Here is an 18,999-nt window from a genome sequence, read left to right as displayed (position 1 = left end):
CCAGAGGAAGGAAGTGTGCAGCTGCTGGTGGACAGGATTAACTCAGCAGCACATTGATCTCTGCGGTATTGGGACATTCAAAATACAGCTTCCCACAGGGGAAGTTTTCTGAGAGTCCAGCCCCATCAGCCAGATTTCTGTGCATCCTGCTAAAAATAACCCTAAAGCCAAAATTTAGGAAGTACTTGTCTGCTGCATTAGATCCAGCAAGGATCCACTGCCCACCAAGTGATGCTTCTGCTGGAGTTCCATAGAAAAGAGATGATGGAAATAGAAGTTATCCCTAGCAGTCCTAACCAGTCTGAATTCAGAATTCCTTTTTGGTGGGTGAGGAGTCTAGTTAGGATGCATGAAACACCTCTAGTTCTGTGTTCACAGTATTTAGTGTAGCAGTATAATTTTAAGTATAATACTGTCATGAAAATAAGTTTAACTAAAAGGAGCTGTTAACTCCGCAGCATCTGGAAAATAAGCTATGGATACTTACTTAAAGGAGCACAATTACAAAAAATACATCTTACTAGTCATTGCCAATATTCCAAGTGTAAGTAGGAAAAAAGAATCTAGGACTCTAAAGCATTTGGATTAGAACTTACCTGTAAATTAATTACCTTATATGTATAAAGAAGAGTGTTGTTAGCAGCAGAATAGGGCCAGGAAGGTGATGCTGCAGGGCGTGTTAGCATCCTCAAAGCCTCAGAGGGAAGAGAAGGATCCTGTCCTTATTTAGGCTGTGTTTGGGAATAGCTAATTTAAGTTTAAAAAGTAACAGGAACTCTGATCAAATCAGAGCAGTTGTTCTGAGCAGTTTGGCCTGTGCTGCACCAATTCAGTCTAAATCATAACTCAGTTTATCCTAGGCCATTCTAACCCGTGATTGCTTTGATTCACCCTGTACTTTAGGAGGTGCTAATTAGAGGAAGGGAGGTAATTCAATCTAAGGCTGAGGCTGTACCACAAGGGCTTCCCTGGCCCCACAGCACCAGCTTGGTTAGTGGGGAACCCCACGCAGGGGTTCCTTGGCTGCACGTGCCCTCTGGGAGCCTCGCAGTCTGGCTGGCTGACAGCGTTCCCCCTTCCCTTCCCTTTTCCAACAGATAGCATTGCCTTGGGAAAGCTGCTGGTTTAGACCCAGCCCAGCACAGGTTTCCTTAGTCTAGGCAGAGCTTTAGGGGTACTGTGTGTCCTCTGCTCAGCACAGAGGGACTGCAGTGCTGGAGCAGAGCCCAACACAAGTGTGTGTGTTCCTTACCCTGTGCCGGGATTTTGCTTCACTCGTTGTAGTTCCCTCCACGTTTGCCCTTCTCTGGTAGGCAGCTGTGTTTGGAGTGTGCACTATTCCAGGAAGGAGGGGGCTGGCTCCAGATGGCAGCTTGGACCTGTCCATTGTCCTTGCTTCGTTCTCCAGTACCCCTTCCAGAGGATGTAACATCACCTGAGATGCTTCTCTTTCCTCCCTTTCCTGGAAGCTTCTCTCATTTTACTATCCTGGGTGTGCTCATTTAAGTGCAGGAGGCTTCCTTTTATATGGAACAGTGCTCTGGGCAGGTGGGTGATGCGTGGTCACCCAGTTCCAGTCCATCACCTGGGAGGGAAACCCTACAGGTGAGGGCTGAGTTCCTCGTCCTGGCAGTGTGGGCTGGTGGGATGTGCCCCAGCCCTGAGTCTGTGGGATCAGCTGGGAAATGACGGACAATGGTCAGGAGTTCAGAAAGAAAAACAGGGAGCAGGAGAAAACTCCTTATTAGCTCTATGGGCAACAGTTCTGTGTTGGTGCTTGCCAAAGCAAAGCAGAGTGTGAACTAAAGTTTTAAGGTTTGTTTTCAGAGGGGAAAAACAGTACACAAAAAGTAAAGGAAGTATTTAACAAATAGCAGGAATATCTACAAGAATGTTGAAGGTACTTGCAGGCATTGTGAATGTGGGATTTAACTGCAGTATATTTGATTGAATTACCTACCTCAGTTTGTCTGACACCTTGAGCTCATGTCAAGACCAAGCAGTTGTAGTTAAATCAATTTAAATACAATTGGAAAAGCTTGTTTATTTTGCTTATCAGGCCAGAACTTATAAAGATTACGGAAGAAAATAAAGTTAGTGTAATCTTGATGCTTTTATGTTCTTAAAATTACAGATTTGGAAGAAACTTTTGAGGACTTCATTTTGGCTAAAATAATATTCCTAAACAACTGTAATTACTGTGTTTAGAGTCCTTTACTTTTGTGTTGCTTAGGGACTAGGAAGCTCGCTGGTACTTTTCAGAGAAAGGTCTTTGAGAGCTCAGTTGAAAAAATGGGCTGCAGAGATCCAGGTTCAGGTGAAGAGGTGTCAGACTTAATTGTTAGGTGTAATTACCCTGTTGGACTTATTTGAAGATAATTCTCTTTTGATAGTAGATTGGTTTATTATATACCTGAAAAGGTTTGATAATATTCCATCTCAAAGATTAATAGTTAATATAAAAATGTTGTAAGTCAATTAACAATATAGGGATCCAAACCATAAAATAGTTTAAAATTAGAAAATAAACATTTGTCATTGGTGGTATGTGCTTTCAAAACGAAAACGTCATTTCAAGAGGATTGCTCTGCTCTTTCTTCACTCGATGGATTTTTTGGTCCCTGGTAGCTGGGGGCTCTGAGGTTGGAGGAGTATGTGGAGCTGCTCCTGTGCTATTTGCTGAGAATTCGGGAGGCTCGGTGCCTGCAGATGGCTCATATTTGTCAGAATTACAGGGGTAAAGGCTTGTTTGTTGGTTTGCTAGTTTGGTTTTGGTTTTGCACTGAAGTAACTGTGCCGATAAATCCCTGCTGTTCTGTGGCTCCCTCGGGGCATTGTCGGTACGTGGTGCGAGGGCCAGAGCTCGAGATGAGTCTGGTGGTGGGTGACACCCGCGGGATGTTCTTTGTGTTTCTGGGTTTTACCTCGGGCTGACCCCATCCTGCAGTGGGCCCCACTTAAAGCAGAGCACTGGGAGTGGGGCAGAGGAGGATTTTCCACACCAGACCCAACCTTCACAGCGGGGGCAGGTCTCTGTCCAAGCCCCCTGGCCGCAGGAGGAGGCAGAGGATGCCACACCGCTTGTGAAGTGTGTGTTAAACCCCTTGGTAAAGGAGGGAGGAGCCACGGCAGTGATAGAACGGACAAACCGGAGTGAAAAGGCTGTAAGAGAGGGTTCAAAGCCCCCAGTCAGCATCCACAGGATGGAGGCAAAGCACTGAGAATCTGCAGTTTTCTACATGTCAGAATGAGGGTTTTCCATGTGTTGCTCAGCTCTCCTCCTTCCCTGTGGCTGCATGGACACTCCCCCCCGGCTCCTGCACTGAGCTTGGCAATAGATGATTGTTTAAATTCAGGTGGGTGGGCTTTGCTTATCCTCTGTGTTCAAAGAGAATTAAAAAAAACGAATTTCTCTTTTATAGCATACATGATACCAAAAGGATGAAGCAAGGAATTTTTTTCCTACTTTAAGGTGCCAGTTTTTAAATATTCCAGAGATGGGCTAGGCAAGGAGGCAAGGTGGAATGTGCCTCTGTGTAGCCAGACTGGATAAGGGGTAAGGGCTGCGCTGTGGCTATCTTTTGCTTGCGATGCTTGAAGGGTCCGTCTTACCTACATAGGTCTGAATTTTCAGAAACCTTGCAGGAACTGAGTACATTTGAAATTTCTGTTCCTCTGTGACATTGGGTTGATGCTGGTCCATGGGTTCTGCATTTCCCAGGGGGGACTGACACACACACACAGTTGTGTGGCAATTGGATAAGCCTTATTTTCTCTAGGAAAAGCTGATCGATGCTTCTGTGCTGAAGGACAGAGCCCATCAAAGAGTGCAGTGAGCAAATGAAACCCATGATAGAAAATACCGTTGCTTTAAAAATTTGTGACCAGATTTCTTAATTAAAATAATTTGCCAGAAAATAAAAGGCAAATGTGGGACCTGATCACATGAACACACAACTTCCAGGCTTGTGGTTGTGCTGGAGCTGGAGCTGTGGCTCCACAGCAGCATGGAACAGTCTCCTGGCTGCTACAGTGCCTCTGTCCAGGGAATGGGCTGGGATGTGTACCTTGGCCGAGAGCCAGCAGCGTGACACAGGATGCACCCTCCGGGCTGGGCTGGGTTCCTTGGAAGTGGGGTGACCCCCTCGGTGCTGCCTATAGGGAGCAGCCCTCTCCCATGGATTGCTTGGAGCCATTCCTGAGCACCATCCCAGAGAATGCTGTGCTGCTGATCCCACCGTGGCTGTGCCAGTGAGCCAACAGCTGGGGGCCTGGCTTATGGAATTACCCATGGATGGTCGTGGCACAGAGCTCTAACCCTGGGCCATGTGGTTCCCTGCTGTAACTGTCCTTTCCCCTACCAGGAGTAACGTGTTTTTATTCCACCCCTTGTTCCCATGTGGAAATACTCCAGCCTGAGGACACGTCTCGCTGGAGGGTCAGTAGAGCACCAGAGCTGTCTCAGGAGCTGCAGGGCTATGGGGGCTAAAAGGGATGTAGGGAAAGGAGGAATGGGAAATAGAAAGCATTCCTTTCACTTCCATTAAAACATTTCTACTCTCCCACAATTTTGCTAAGTTGTTTCTTCAGCACTGCTAGTGAGAAGTGATGGGTGCTCTGTCATATAGCACATGGCACAAAGGTGACAGCTAACTTCTTTCAGGTATTTCTTTGGTATTTAAGGTAACTTGCATTAAATTTGTTATTTAAGTTAACTCAGGCCTCCTCAGGATCTGTAAAATTTTCCCGAATTCTAAAGTAGCTGCTTTGTGATGTGATAAATTAACCACTGTCAAGACTTGTGTTACTTTGGAATGCGGCTTGGTGCTTTCTTCATCGTAAGCATTTCTGATGGAGAGGCCAAGCTCACTCCTGATATTGGGGAATGACTAGAAACAAATCCAACAACCGTGTAAGCTCCCAGGTGATACCAGTACTTCTTGTTCTTGCTGATTTCTCTGGTTGAGGATCCCTCAATATGGATTTTCAGGTTGTGTGTGGAGATCAGGGCACTCACCTGTGCAGATTTCCTGCTGCAGCACATGAATCCGTGATACAGGTGCACAACCTCCCTTTTCCCCAACTCAAAAAGTCCCTGAGACCGAAACTTCCCAAAGTAAGGCACGAGCCAAACACCATCTCCTCACTCAGCTGGGCAATCCCCTGGCTGTTTGCAGAGCCAGATCTGCCACTTCACAGCCAGAAAGTTGTTATTTCGTTACATGTTGCACATTTCAAAGTGACAGAGATACATTAGATCAACCTGGAGGTGATGATCTTGTGAAAGAAAGAAGTGAAGTTCAGAGTGAAATCGACTGGAAACATTACAGTGTGGATGCAGGGCAGTTTTACCCTACAAAATTTCTGTTGTCATTGGTAGCTTGTGCTTATTGTACTTGGTATTATTGGAATATTGACCAGAAACTTCCTATAACTTCCCACTGAGTAGGCAACAAGGTTTGTTGTTTTTTTTTTTTTTTTTTCTTGTGGATTTTTCACCCAAAATAAAACGGGGGAAAAAAGAGAATGAAAATAAAATGTATAAAATAGCTTCATTGTGATGGAATCAGACAGGTCCCTGAAACTCACTTCAGGCAAGTTTTTGAGACTGGTAAGTTTCAAGTTCATCATGTCTCAATATTATGTTTTAAGATTATATGTACAAACATAATGTCACTCACAAATGAGTACAGCTGTTAAATCTTTAAAACTTATTTTCATGTCAGTTTTAACTGAGGTATATGCACAATTTAATCTCAGATTTGCAGTTTTGTGAGAATGAAGTTTTCCATGCAGGAAAGAGGCCATGAAAGAGTCAGGATTAATTCAGCATGTATTCATAAGGGAAAATTATTGGTTTAAACTTTGTCTGGACACTGAGTAATACAAATCCTGACTGTGCTGGTATTTTCCCCATTCTTAACAGCATGGTTGATTCTTTATTTTAAGTCAGGGAAGCCAGGTGTGAGAAGATGATGAAAGCAGCCCTGTGCAAAGGGGAGAGCAGAGTTTAACCTCTTGTGAAAGGTTCTAAAAGAATACAGTGTACTAAGGAAAGTGTTTTCCAGGGCAATAATCATATTATCATTTAAAGAGTCTTTATCCTGCAATAAAAATAGTCTGCTATTTTTAAGGCCAAAGGAGCAGCCAGAACCCTTATCTATCCCTTTAAAAGATAGCAACCTGACATGGTCCTGTGGGATACATGATTGTGTCTGTGGTCCCCTGGGAGGATTCAGGTGCAGTGGAGCAGGATTAGGTTTTCTGGTGAAGTTAAGCAAAAGGGAGCTCTGTTGCTGTGTAGACCTTGCAGAAATGCCTAGATTCTCCTCACAAACACAGGAGTTACTCCATGGCTTCCATAGTCCAACATAGACTTACTTGGGCTTGTTAATCTGCTTGTTTCTGGGTTTGGTTTTTTCTTTTTGGTTAAAAAGATAACTAATATGGGTGAACTGAACAATTAGAACAAGTAACTCCTTAGGGTTGTTTTGTAGTCAGACAACATCCCGGAAGGTCTGTTCAGGAAGTGTTTGCAACCTGTCTATGCCACAGGTTGTAACAAGAGGGACTTGACTTCCATAAATAGGCTCCCTGTGTGCCTGGCAGTATGGATTAAATGTCCAGAGAGCCTGAGGACAGCTGGTCCCTCCCAGAATCCCAACAGGAACAGTGCTGGTTCTGTGGAATCTGTTACTGCTTGTCTAAAACTCGAGCACTGCAAACTTTCCTTTGCCAACCTCTCAGCTCTTGGGAGCCCCACAAGATCTGAAGGTGACTCATGTGAAATTGTCATCTTGGGCAACACCAGAGATTGTAAATAAGGTCTTCTTTCTGCAGTAGGTTTTGGGGTTCTGCTCTGAGGTTTGCTGTTCCATGGTTACCCCAGCTCTCCATGTTTCCTCCTTGCTTAGTGTGACACAAACTGGAAAGCCTGAATTAATTACCAGCATGCACCCTCAGTGCAAAGAGAAAAATATCTTGGCTGAGAGGGAATAAACTTTCAGTTCCAAATGCGTTTGGTATAATCAAAACAAAGCCTCACTAGCAAAGCAATGGCAAAACAGAAATATGATGAGTAGAGCAGAAAAATAAATGAACAAAAGATCTATTTTCTGTTGAGGCCAATTATAAAAAGTTGCCATCCTCCTTTGGCAAAATCCTTCTAAGGACATGTTTGTTTTAGGGAAGATACTCTCCCTAAAACAAAGATATTGTTTTAGGGAGAGTAGAAGTGAACACAAGGTAGGTGTCCTGAGGGATCAGGGTTTGAACAAGGTGACTGAAGACCAAGGATTTCAAGCAGGATTCTGTTTCAGGTGGAAATGATTTAGTGCCCTGGAAGGTGGGGAGGAGCAGAAAAGAGGCTTTCAGTTAAACAGGGAGAATTTAGAGGCACCTTTGGTAGTTGTAATTCCTTACTTTGTTTTGATGGAACTTTTGATGGAGCTTTATACATTTATCCAGATTTCATAACCCAGCATCAACATTTGAATAGGACATGTTGGGTGATTTGCTATTTTAATAAATCAGCATCTTTTTATTTTGTTTTTACCTACCCCAGACTAGCATCACTTCCAGACTCCTTTGAGTCAGGGTTTCCTGGTTTATTGCTCTCTCAGTTCTGCAGTGGCAGAAAAACACACCTAAACATTGGAGAAGAGTGGCAAGTAGTGCAGTACATTGGAAAATACATCCGCTGGAGTGACATGAAATGGCTGTAATTTTCTAGGGAAGGAGGATAAGTTGGTTAAAAAAGGCCAAGAGTTGTTGAGGGGGAAGAGTCTCAACATCTTGGACTAACAAAAAGTATTTCCTTGAGGTGTGTGAAGTGCTTTGGGGCCTATCTGGGTGAGGGGCTTTACCTGCCAGTCCTTCCCCTTGGCTTTGGTGGATACACCACGGTTGCTGTTTGGCCCACGCTTCTCTGTCCCCACAGCCCTGCCAACGTGGCCCTTCCCTGTGGTGGCTCAGGGGTGTCTGGACACCAGCAAGGGATCTGTGTTTCCTGAAAGCATCCTGAGCACCGTGTGAATGGATCCCAGCCAGCTCTGGGAGCATATCTCCTCCTTGGGATGTTTCCTCACCCTGAAATCTGGGTCACATTGCAGCCATGAACTGTGTTAACGAAACACCTCTGGTATTACTTGTTTGAAAGGAAACCGAACAAAATATCTGGTCTTGGTTCCTCTGTCTGTGGATCTGCCCAGTGATCCAGCAATGACTGAAGGAAACACACATCATCTCAGCAGGGAGGTGTGTGTCAGCTGGGCTGGTTGGGAGTGGGACACTGAACCTGCCACTCTCTCAATTTCAAACGCCTCAGTTGTCACAGCTGTTAAATCTGGGGACAGGTCACAGCTTTGTGCAGTTGGTCACGTCTCCATCTCTGTTTACACTGTGCATTGATGCTCTTGCTCAAAATTTAAAAAATGTTAAAAAACTATTTACTTTCTTGGCTTTGTGTAAAAAATGTTCCAAGAAAAAGCCCAGATAAATAAATAGAACTTTTCCACCTCTTTGTGTTGCTGTCACCAAAGTCACACTCCGGACATGTTCACGGTGTCTGAATCCTCTGGAGCTCCTGTGGTGTGGAGGCTTGGGATGGATTGATTTCTGTGATGGCAGTGCAGTGTTATTCCTGAGTGCCAAACTGAATGGAGAAATTGTTCAACACTATAATTTTAAAATTTCTTGTCACTTATCTCTTCCTATTGTTCTTCACCATTGTTCCTTTACCATCTTCAACTTTTTCCTGTATCAGAAAGCCCTAAACCCTGTAATTAGATGTGCCTTGCCTAATTTTCCTTTTAATAGTTTGGGGAAAAGTAGAGAAAACAGCAGTGTCATATGTGGGAAATAAACCATCCCTAACTGCAGATTCCATGGAGGTGTGCTCTCAGTTGGAAATATGAGTCATTCACAGGAATTTCTTTCCTGTAAGTACAGTGTACCTGTGCGTGGAATAACAACAGTATTCACAAGGTAGGGAGCCTGACACTTGGTGTGTGTGGACTCAGGAAAATGGAATTTATTGCAGCCATAGCTCCTTCAGCTGCTGCTTTTTAAGAGCTCCTACATTTTATTTTCCTGTCCCACAAATTATTGATTGGATATTCCTTTTAGTCCTTCTTTGCCATGTAATTCTCTCTTGAAGAACAAGGTTTTTCCTTTTTTTTCCCCACACTCTTTCTGGGTTTATTATAAGTGTAGAAGTAATTGAAGACAGAAGGGTTTTGGGGAGTTGATTTCCCTTAGCAAAACTCCCTGGCACAGTGGAAGAGGCAGTGCCAGCCTGGGCTCAGGTCCTTGGTCACCTGGCTGTGCCGTGGGGCCTGTCAGGGATGGCACGTGCTGGGGAAATCCAAATCCCACAGGTTTGAGGAAGGAAATTCTCCTACGTGTTTAGACTTGATTATTTTGACTGTGTTAAGTTTTGTAGCCTGGTTCAGGAAAGAACCACGACTATAATTCAATAAAAACTCCCCCACCAATTGGATCCAGTACTAGGAAAACAAACTCCTGTCTCTGAGAGGATTGTAGGTACCTGTTGCTAAGTCCATTAGAGATATTTATAACCCCAGGCTTGATACCCAGGATGTGCAGTGAGCCAAAGGAGTCCCTGGCAGGGCTGTACAGACGAGCTGAACGTTTCCCTGCTGGATAAATATATACTCACCATTGATAAATATTAAATTGGTTCATCTTTTGTCTAACTGGTATTTTTTTCAGTTCTAGAAAAATCAGGCAACTTAAACTAGAGCAAATCTGAAGTAATATTTTCATTACCACACTGGAATTTTGTTAGTGTCAGTCTCCCCATTTTACAGTTTTCTTTAATTCGTTTTTGCATTTGTTTAGTGTGGCCAATGCAGCAGTGTGGGCACAGGCCCCGGGCAGGGCCCGTCCCCTGAGGTGTCACTGCTGAGACACCTCCAGTGCTGGGGGCAGCTGGGGGCCCCTCCCAGCAAGAGAGACCTGGAGGAGCTGGAGCCCCAGGAGCAGCTGAGGGAGCAGGGGGGCTCAGCCTGGAGAAAAGGAGGCTCAGGGGGGACCTTGTGGGTCTGCACAACTCCCTGACAGGAGTGGGCAGCCAGGGGGGGTCGGGCTCTGCTCACAGTGATCAAGGACAGGATGAGGGGAAACGGCCTCAAGTTGTACCAGGGGAGGGTCAGGTTGGATATTAAGGAAGATTTCTTCACTGAGGAGTTCCCCAGCCCTGACACAGCTGCCCAGGCTGGTGGTGGAGTCCCCATCCCTGGAGGGATTTAACAGCCCTGTGAATGTGGCACCTGGGGACATGGGCTATGGTGGCCTTGCAGTGCCGGGGGATGGTTGGACTCAGTGGTCTGAATGGTCTTGTCCAAGCTCAGTGGTTCCGTGACATCACTGGCAGATCCCAGAAGTCAGCTGGATGTGCCTGTTCCATGTGCCATGGCTGGAGCCTTGCCCCACACACACACACACGCTGCCCACCTCTGCAGGGCATCGGGCTCGCCCTGAGCCCACTGCTCCACCACGGTGAGTGCTCTGGGAACGGAGCCTCCTGGGACTCCCAGCTGCCTTCCTGCTATCCTTGGACTCTGTCCTGTCCAGCTGTCCAGAATCCACCATCTCCATGGGCTGCATGATGTCCAGCTGTGTCCCTTGCTGACGCTCTGTTGCATTGCTCGGATGCCCACTGGTTCCCCTTATAAACTAATTTAATGGTGTAAAAATTAAGGAATTTCCCCTGTTAGCTCAGTGAGCTGGTCAGGTCTCTGAGGAGGAGACAAGATCTGAAGTGAATGTGGGAAAGAAATGAGGAGGGAGCAGGAGCAAGGACATTGAGGTGTTGGAGTGTGTCCAGACAAGGGCAACAGAACTGGGGAAGGATCTGAAACACAAATCCTGTGAGGAGCAGCTGAAGAGCTGGGGGAGCTCAGCCTGGAGAGAAGGAGGCTCAGTGGGGACCTTCTGGCTCTGCACAAGTTCCTGACAGGAGGGGACAGCTAGGGTGGGGTCAGGCTCTGCTCCCAGGGAACAGCGACAGGACAAGAAATGGCCTCAGGCTGTGCCAGGGGAGGTTTAGGTTGGATATCAAGGAAAATTTCTTCATGGAAAGGGCTGTCCAGCCCTGGCACAGCTGCCCAGGGCAGTGTTGGAGACCCTGTTGCTGGAGAGATCTAACAGCTGTGTGGATGTGGCACCTGGGGACATGGGTGAGTGGTGGGGATCGTTGGACTGAACTGCCTGTAAGTATGTTGCTGTATTGACCACTGATGGAAAATGCTGAGTATGGACCTGTGGAAAATGACCCCCCATGTTTGCTGGCAGTTACAGTGAATATTCCATGTAGTAATTCTGTGTAACATCATGTTTCACCCTTGGCAATACCCACGGAGTACTTTACCTGCTAAGTCTGAGAGCAGTGTCAGTACTTTGGTCATTCCTCGTTAGCTGCAACACCTTTGTGTGAGATTGAGATTTACCTGGGAACAAACACAGCTGTGTAACAGGTTTTGGACTGGTTTTCAAAAGTACTACAGTATTTCCCAGTCTGTGACTCATCCCACTGCCACCGTTGCCTTTTCCTAAACAACATGCCTGTTGTGACATTACTTATATGTTAAATGTTGCAGATTGTTTGTTCTGTCTCTGCAGCAATCAGATCCACACTAAATGGACTCCAGAAAGGCAACTTATATGTTAAATGCTATATTTATTCTGTCTATGCAGCAATCAGATCTACCCTAAATGGACTCCAGAAAGGCAGGCACTGATTCCTGTCGGGATAAGCATACAATTTTCTTTAAAAACCTGCTTTTCGTCATGATTTCAGCTAGGAAAGGCAAATTACTTTCTTTCCAGTATTTCTGTGCATTACACCACAGATGGATTTCTTGCTACTTCATTTTTCTGCTCCTGATTCATCATAAGAATGATTTTTAAGTGCGAGGAGGCCCCTTCAAACCAGCCCAGCTCTGGGCAGCTGCAGAAGGCACGTCCCCAGCCCGGAGAACAGTGACATTGAGGCTTGGGTGTCACAATACCAGCAGCACACTTGGAGGCTGGAGATAAATGGGATGTATTCCCTGGAATGGCCTTTTACTCTGCTTTAATAAATACTGCCCTTGCATGAGTGTTCCCAAGGTCTGATGTGAATCCCAAACTCAGCTCTATTAAAGCTCAGTTTGGGTTCCTTTTCAGAGCTGCTCTGTCCTCACCCACACTGAGTGCACAGACTCATGATTCCTTCTGTGAGCACTTGACAGGAATTTAGATTTATGCCTCATCTCAAATTTAATGTGGAGACTTGCAATGAAGTATTTTGAGGAACACAGAGAGGGAAGGACTTCTGGGTCACAGAGTCCAGTCATTTGGGGCTGGAGACAACAGGCACCCTACAATCAATCCTTTCATCAAGGTAGTTGACGCCCTCCTGGTTGACAAGGTGTGATTGTTCGCAGGTTGGACTCGATGATCCAAGAGGTCCTTTCCACCCTAGATAGTTCTGTCATTCTGAGCAGGTAGGTTTTTCCTCCCCGCCACTCGGATTGGAGGGTTATGCCAGACTCACTGATGTGCTGGGTGCTGTATCCATGGCCAGATTATATCCATTTGTTCCTCTAGCAGTGTGGTGCTCTCACTGAAATAGCTCCCCTGTGCTGTAAGTGAAGCCGTGCGGCGGGAGGGGAGCGCTCGGCACAGCACCACCAGCGTTATGTAATTCCTTGGTTTCAGGAGCTGCAGCTTAATATGTTTCCTCAATGAGTAAGTATTCCTGGTTTTTCCTTTTATAGCTTTCCATGTGGTACCCATGAAGATGAGGCTGAGGACACGGAAAGCTTCCCAGCAGTCCAACCAGCTCCACACGCAGCGGGCGCTGCGGGCCAAGCGGAAACACTCGGAGGTGGAGGAGCCTTTACCTGGCGGCGGGGGAAAACCACCCAAAAATGAGACGGGCCTCTTGTCTTCAATCAAAAAATTCATTAAAGGAAGCACACCCAAGGTACGCCAGCTGTGGGCTCCTGCTTTACTTTTAAGTCATAATCACTTCAAATTTGATTGAAAACCAGTTCTGTTAAGAATTAATCATGGGGTGGAAGCAAAACATAAAAGAATTGAAGGCAACAAGTGCCTGTGAGTTATGTCAGGTAAAGCAGACTTTGAAACCTTCAGGAGTCAATTGTAGGCGTAGTTAACAGTCCAATAAATCACAAGATTTATTATCTGGTGTTTCTTTGTAAAAATGTCAAATAAATTCAGTACATTCTTTTTAATTTCTATTTTAAGGATTCCTCAAATCCAGATTCAAGGAATTATCAGTACTGACAACTTAGAAAAGCCAGTCTGTAGGCATAAATTTGTTGACTATTTCTGGCAATTTTATTCAAAACTGTTTAGGTGTCATTTAATCAATGAAGGTCAAACCTCACAAATCGAAGTGCCATGGATTAGATGCAGCTGCTCAGTGATTCCTGCAGCGAGCACTGCCCTGCTTGGAGCATCACATCCAGATCTTGTTGGGGAAAACCACAAAATCTCATGTCTTGGTCCAGCCAGAAGGCTGAGCTTTACTGATCTGCCCATGTGAACACCTGTTGCATGTGCTGCATGGACATTTGAGGGCAAAAAATACACACACACACACATACATATATAAAACTTTGATAGGCTGAATATAATCTTGCAATTGCTTCAAAAACTGGCATTTTTTCTCTAGATGGAGGCCAGTTAAAAACCCCTCATCATTCTGTCCCAGCAGTTTAGATGCTGGCATTATGTAACTGCAGATTTGAAAGATTAGCCAAGAAGTTGTAACTAATTTACAATGTATCCCAGATCAGCTACATGATAAATAAAAATCTGGTATAAATTCAGAAGTATTTTCTCGGGTTTGAACTAAGTGTTGAAACAATAACTTGTAACAAGTTGAAGTTCAAATAATCCTAATAATGTAACACTATATTCTTGAATTGTTAAAATTATAGTGAAATTGAGTATTTCATGACATGTTAAACCAAAACAACCTGTCCTAGAAACAGTGAAATACTAAAGAAGAAATATCTCAGCAAAAATTAATGGTTACATCTGCTTCCAGGTTTTTTTTATTAAACTGTGATAATTGATCTATTTTACAATCAGTATCTCTGTTGGATCTCAGGAGTGCAACATTTTGTTTGCAAAACCTCTGCACTCAAATCTAAGCAAAAAGTTTACATTGGAATTTTAGATAAGGGAAATATGTCTGGTTTTCCTTTTCCATGTCTCTTTAAGGTTTTGTGAACTTCCTTCCTTCCCATCTTCTCTTCCTCTCCCAAATCCCGGGATTACTTTCCATTCTCTTTTTTCTTGTCAGGTTTGTTGTCATGAAATGCCCCCGTTTTTGTGCTGTTCCCTCCCCCGTCCTCTCCCGTGCCTGTAGCAGGCCTTGGCATGGTTCCAGTGCCTGAGCATGGCCCGCCAGTGACTCTGCCAGGCCGGCTTCCAGAGCCTGCTGACTTCCCCAGCTCGTCCTGGGGCTGCCATGGGAACGGCACCGCTCTCTGGATACCCCAGAGTTTGGCCGTGGGGAGGGAAAGTCTCAGTCACCTCTGGGGTTCTGTGGATTTATGGCAGTCAATGTCCCCATAATGTGTGTCTGGGCAATTTCCATCATAGTCACAGGTCATTTATCTGACCATGACTTCAAATGTCTGTTGTTATTCCCAGTCTCAATTCAAGCCAGTCCTTAGCACATTCCTGGCCTCTGGAAACACCCAAAAGCAGATAAATGTTCATGTCCCTGTGGCATTGCCATGTCCCTTATGGCACAGGTGTGATGTCACAGGTGACAGGGGAGTGACAGAATTCCAGCAGATGGCTCTGTAAATACATACAATGGGTATATTCAGTTCTACATCTCTGCAGCAACATTTTCCATGGATAAACCAAGCAGCCCAGTAACATTTCATCCCACTTCACCTGAATTCCCTTCCCCGGGACACTGTGAGCACAGCAGTGTGAGCTTCCTGCTGAGCTGGATCCTCTTCTGCAGGATCAGAGGGATCTCCAGAGGGAGTGGGGTCTTCCTGCCTCTGATCCCATCAACAAGTTTTCCTGATTTCACTAGAATTTTTGTAACTTCTCTACACTTGTTCTCCATAGGGCAGGATGAGAGCTCACCTCATTTATGAAGGCCAAGGGATAGCTTTTCCAAGTTAATGAAGTTCTTTGGTTGTTTTCTCCAGAATAACCTGGAAATGTTTTTCCTTACTTTTGATCAGTTTTATCTGTTTCCTCTCAATATATGGATTATGGTATATACAATATTACTAATTCTAGGTGTTAGTAATTAGGTTGTTTTCACCAAGGTTGTTGGTCAAGCAGAAGGTTTGTGGGATCAGTGGTGTTCTCCTGTCTTCTGCTGTGACTCTCAGTACCTCCCCATGTTGGTATTTCCTTTAGCTGCTGTTACAGCAGGGGCTTTAGATTAATTTTTCTGAATTTTCTATTTACTGTTTTTTGGAGCACGCAAACTGTTTTTTCTTTTTAAAGATGTGAAACTGCTGCTCCAGCAAGGTAATATTGTAATTCTAAAATTAAAATTTTAATTAACTTTGATATTGTCTGTGGCCTTGTTATTTGTTATTCAATTGGGTTACTTTTGCCTTGTCTCACACAGTTCAGGGTACTCTTGATGATCATGCTTTAGATTTCAGATTTACATTTTATGGAGTTGTAGTAGGTGTTTTGGGGGAAAAGGGGCAGAAACCTGTCAGAAACGTGTGCCTGCACATAGAGCTGTGCACAGAAAATGTGCAGAATTGTTTGGTTCTGTCTCATTGCCATGAGTGCTGCAGGGAAGAGCAGTCACTTACTTCCAGGTAAGGAGAATCCTTGGATTTCTCACAGCTGGGTTTTGCTCTGTACTGATATGGATTGTCACATTGGATATTGTTGGGCAGTTCACCTCCTGTTTATTTAACAGGCAAAGAAATCAAATCTCAAGTAATTTTAGTTGCTTTGTCTCTGCATTTCCCAGCCTCTGCAGCACTGAAATATTTATAGATTGTCTGTAAAGACAATTTTTCAACTACAGCAGCTCCATGTACAGTTTTCATTCCCCATACTTTGATTTAGTTTAAAGTCATGTAAAATCCCAGCTGGCCAGATGTATGTTGCATGTTTTTCATCTGGAAGTGGAGCAGTAAAGGGACCTTTGGTGAACTTTCTCCAGGAGATAACATTCTCTGGTCTGTTCCATGGAAAAAGAGGCACTGTTCAGTATGTTTCTTTTTTCCTTCTTTTCTATTTTAAGGAAGAAAGAGAAAATCCTACCAAAAGGAGTCGGATTGACCGGGATATTGATAACAACTTGATCACATCCACACCTCAGACAGGAGAGAAGCCCAACAAACAGCTCTCGCGAGTGCGGCGGAAAAGTCAGATGAATGGAGGTCGGTAAATCCTCACATTGTGCATTGCAGTGCAGTGGGAATTCTCTAATCTCCCAGCTGTGCACTGATCCAGGGCAGTTCTGCAGTGGGGGAGGTTGTTGGGGGTTCTGACTGACTTCAGTGAGAGCAGGGTTGAGCTAATCATAGCAAAACAGGATTTCCAGGGGTGTGAGCAACACTTCCATCACACCCCAGACACATGCAGTGTATCTCTGTGAGAACAGCTACTTTGGAACTAATTTAGCTTTTTTTTTTTTTTTTAAATTATTTTTCTCCAAGTCCCATAATAATTTTATTTAGCTCTTCTCCCATTTTCTCACAAATAACATGTGAAATGTGACCTCCCAACTCTTGACCTTTGCGGAAGTTACCAGGTGTCCTTCTCCAGGCAAGTTTTGTATCTCTCTAAGGATGGAGATTCCCCTTTCCCTGTGAAAATTCTCCTCTTGAATATCTTTATTCATGACATGATAAAATTGTCATTGATACTTAAAACATCACCTGTGGTTCCAAATCTGACATAAAAACCTGGGTTTTAAGCTTCCTCTCTAAGGAAACTATGAGGGTGGCAAGGCCCTGGCAAAGGTTCCCAGAGAAGCTGTGGCTGCCCCTGGATCCCTGGAAGTGTCCAAGGCCAGGTTGGACCGGGCTTGGAGCACAGGGCAAGGAAGGTGTCCCTACCCTGACAGGGGGTGGCACTGGATGGGCTTTAAGGTCCCTTCCCACCCAACCCAAGCCATCTTGTGACTGTGGTATCCTGGGTGCACACAGAGCACCCTGAGCTCCGGTCACTGTTACAGGGATAAAAGTTCTTCATTAAATATTCCCTGTTAGGGAGGGCTTGGAGCTGCAGCTGGCACACCTCACGAACCAGAGCTGTGTGAAGTCCTCAAGCAGCTCCATCAGGCTCAGCTGACAGGGAGGGTCTCAGCTCATGTGCACAAAATCCATTCACTCTCTCCCATATGGACAGACATCTCAGAGCCTGAGTGCTGTGAAGGAAATAATTCTCCTTCATCTCAGTCTCAGAACTGCCTTGGCCCTCAGCCATGAGATGGGGATTTGAGTTTTGGGATGTACATACCCATACCTAAGATTTAGAGATAACCCTTGTTACATGCCAGATCTGTAACATGGATGTTTATTTAATTCTGTCCTTCGTTATCTGTGATAACAACTGACAGTTCTTTCCCTTCCGAGTAGTGTTTGTGCCTCTGTGTGAGTGTGTGGAGAGTAACAAACGATGGACCCTGGAGCAGCTGGGAGGGAGGCTCAGCCAGGCAGTTCTGACCCTTTCTCGTGCCTCCCTCTAGTGGAGTCCTGGCACTGAAAGCGCCGAGCTCTGCCAGGGCACGGCGGCTCCGGGGCTGCCTCCCACCGAATCACTGAGAGGATTTACACCTCTGCTATTTATCTGAACAAGGAGTGCTGCCTCATCTGGAGAGAAGCTTCAGATGGTGTTGAGAATGGATATTTTTGGGTTTATGCTGGTAGAAAGTCGCTGACTCTCATGGACCCAGCTGAGCCATGAACAAGAGTTCACTCCTGGAGTGCAAATGCTGACCATAAGGGAACAGATGCAACTGAAACCCAGCTGGGTGGTGTTAAAACTCATATTTTTTCTTTTCCAGAAGCTGGAAGTTATGAAATGACGAACCAACACGTAAAGCAAAATGGAAAATTGGAAGATAACCCTACCACAGGCAGTCCCCCACGAACAACATTACTGGGAACCATATTTTCTCCCGTTTTCAATTTTTTTTCACCAGCAAATAAAAATGGTGAGTATTATTAAAGAAGCCAATAGTTTTAAAGCTGAGTGTGACAGATTTGAGTGGTTTGAGTGGCAGTACACTTTTCATTCTGGTTTACAAACCAAGTCACTGCTGCCAGGTAAAAGGCTCCTTCTTTCCTAGATGGGTTGATCGTTAATGAAAGAAGCCATAAGCTTACAAGCATTAGAACATTTCTTTCATAGGTGTATTAGTGGTGCACCTTTCAGTAAAAAGAAAATAAGGAGAAGGAAAGAAAATAAGGAGAAGGAAAAAAAAAAGGGATTATGTTCCATGTCCCAAACATGTTTTAAAGTCATTTGTCATGGTCTTCAGTTTGGTTCTTATTTTTGTGGCATGAATCAGTGCAGATACCTTTAATTATTCTGAGACTTTGTGTGTGTGTGGTTAACAATGAGTCTGAGCATTGTGATAGGGAACTCAGCCTAAAGGTAAGGAGTGTTTGGAAATGTCCCTCAGGAACATCAGGCTCCGACTCTCCGGGCCAGGCTGTGGAAGCTGAGGAAATCGTGAAGCAGCTGGACATGGAGCAGGTGGACGAGATCACAACGAGCACGGCCACATCCACCAACGGCGCCGCCTTCCCCGGCCAGGCCGTGCAGGTCAGGGCTGTCAACAACGGCCTGGGGGACACCGAGGAGCCGGGGGACCGCGACCTGCCCCCGCTCACGGGTAAGGGACAGGGGACAGAGAGGGTGCTTCAGGGAGTCAGCACCTGCGCTTGGCAGGGACTCCCATTCCCCCTTCCCTTGGGCCGTACAAACAGCATTAATACTGATTTTTAT

At 45.1% G+C, this 18,999-nt stretch overlaps 1 protein-coding gene across 1 annotated transcript in view; it reads left to right on the top strand.

Annotated features, from left to right (window-relative positions):
* The window catches only part of CTDSPL2 (CTD small phosphatase like 2), a 31,609-nt gene that overhangs the window by 4,275 nt on the left and 8,335 nt on the right, over positions 1 to 18,999 (top strand). The window contains exons 2-5 of the mRNA XM_048318338.1: positions 12,783 to 12,991; positions 16,283 to 16,421; positions 18,053 to 18,202; positions 18,674 to 18,886. Coding sequence (XP_048174295.1) covers positions 12,800 to 12,991; positions 16,283 to 16,421; positions 18,053 to 18,202; positions 18,674 to 18,886 — 694 coding nt within the window. The 5' untranslated portion in view covers positions 12,783 to 12,799. The remainder of the gene's footprint in view (positions 1 to 12,782; positions 12,992 to 16,282; positions 16,422 to 18,052; positions 18,203 to 18,673; positions 18,887 to 18,999) is intronic.

The sequence above is a fragment of the Corvus hawaiiensis genome, chromosome 13 (genome assembly GCF_020740725.1).
Source record: "Corvus hawaiiensis isolate bCorHaw1 chromosome 13, bCorHaw1.pri.cur, whole genome shotgun sequence".
Taxonomy (NCBI): domain Eukaryota; kingdom Metazoa; phylum Chordata; class Aves; order Passeriformes; family Corvidae; genus Corvus; species Corvus hawaiiensis.
The sequence above is the reverse complement of the archived record's forward strand: the minus strand, read 5'-3'. Positions and strand labels throughout refer to the sequence as shown.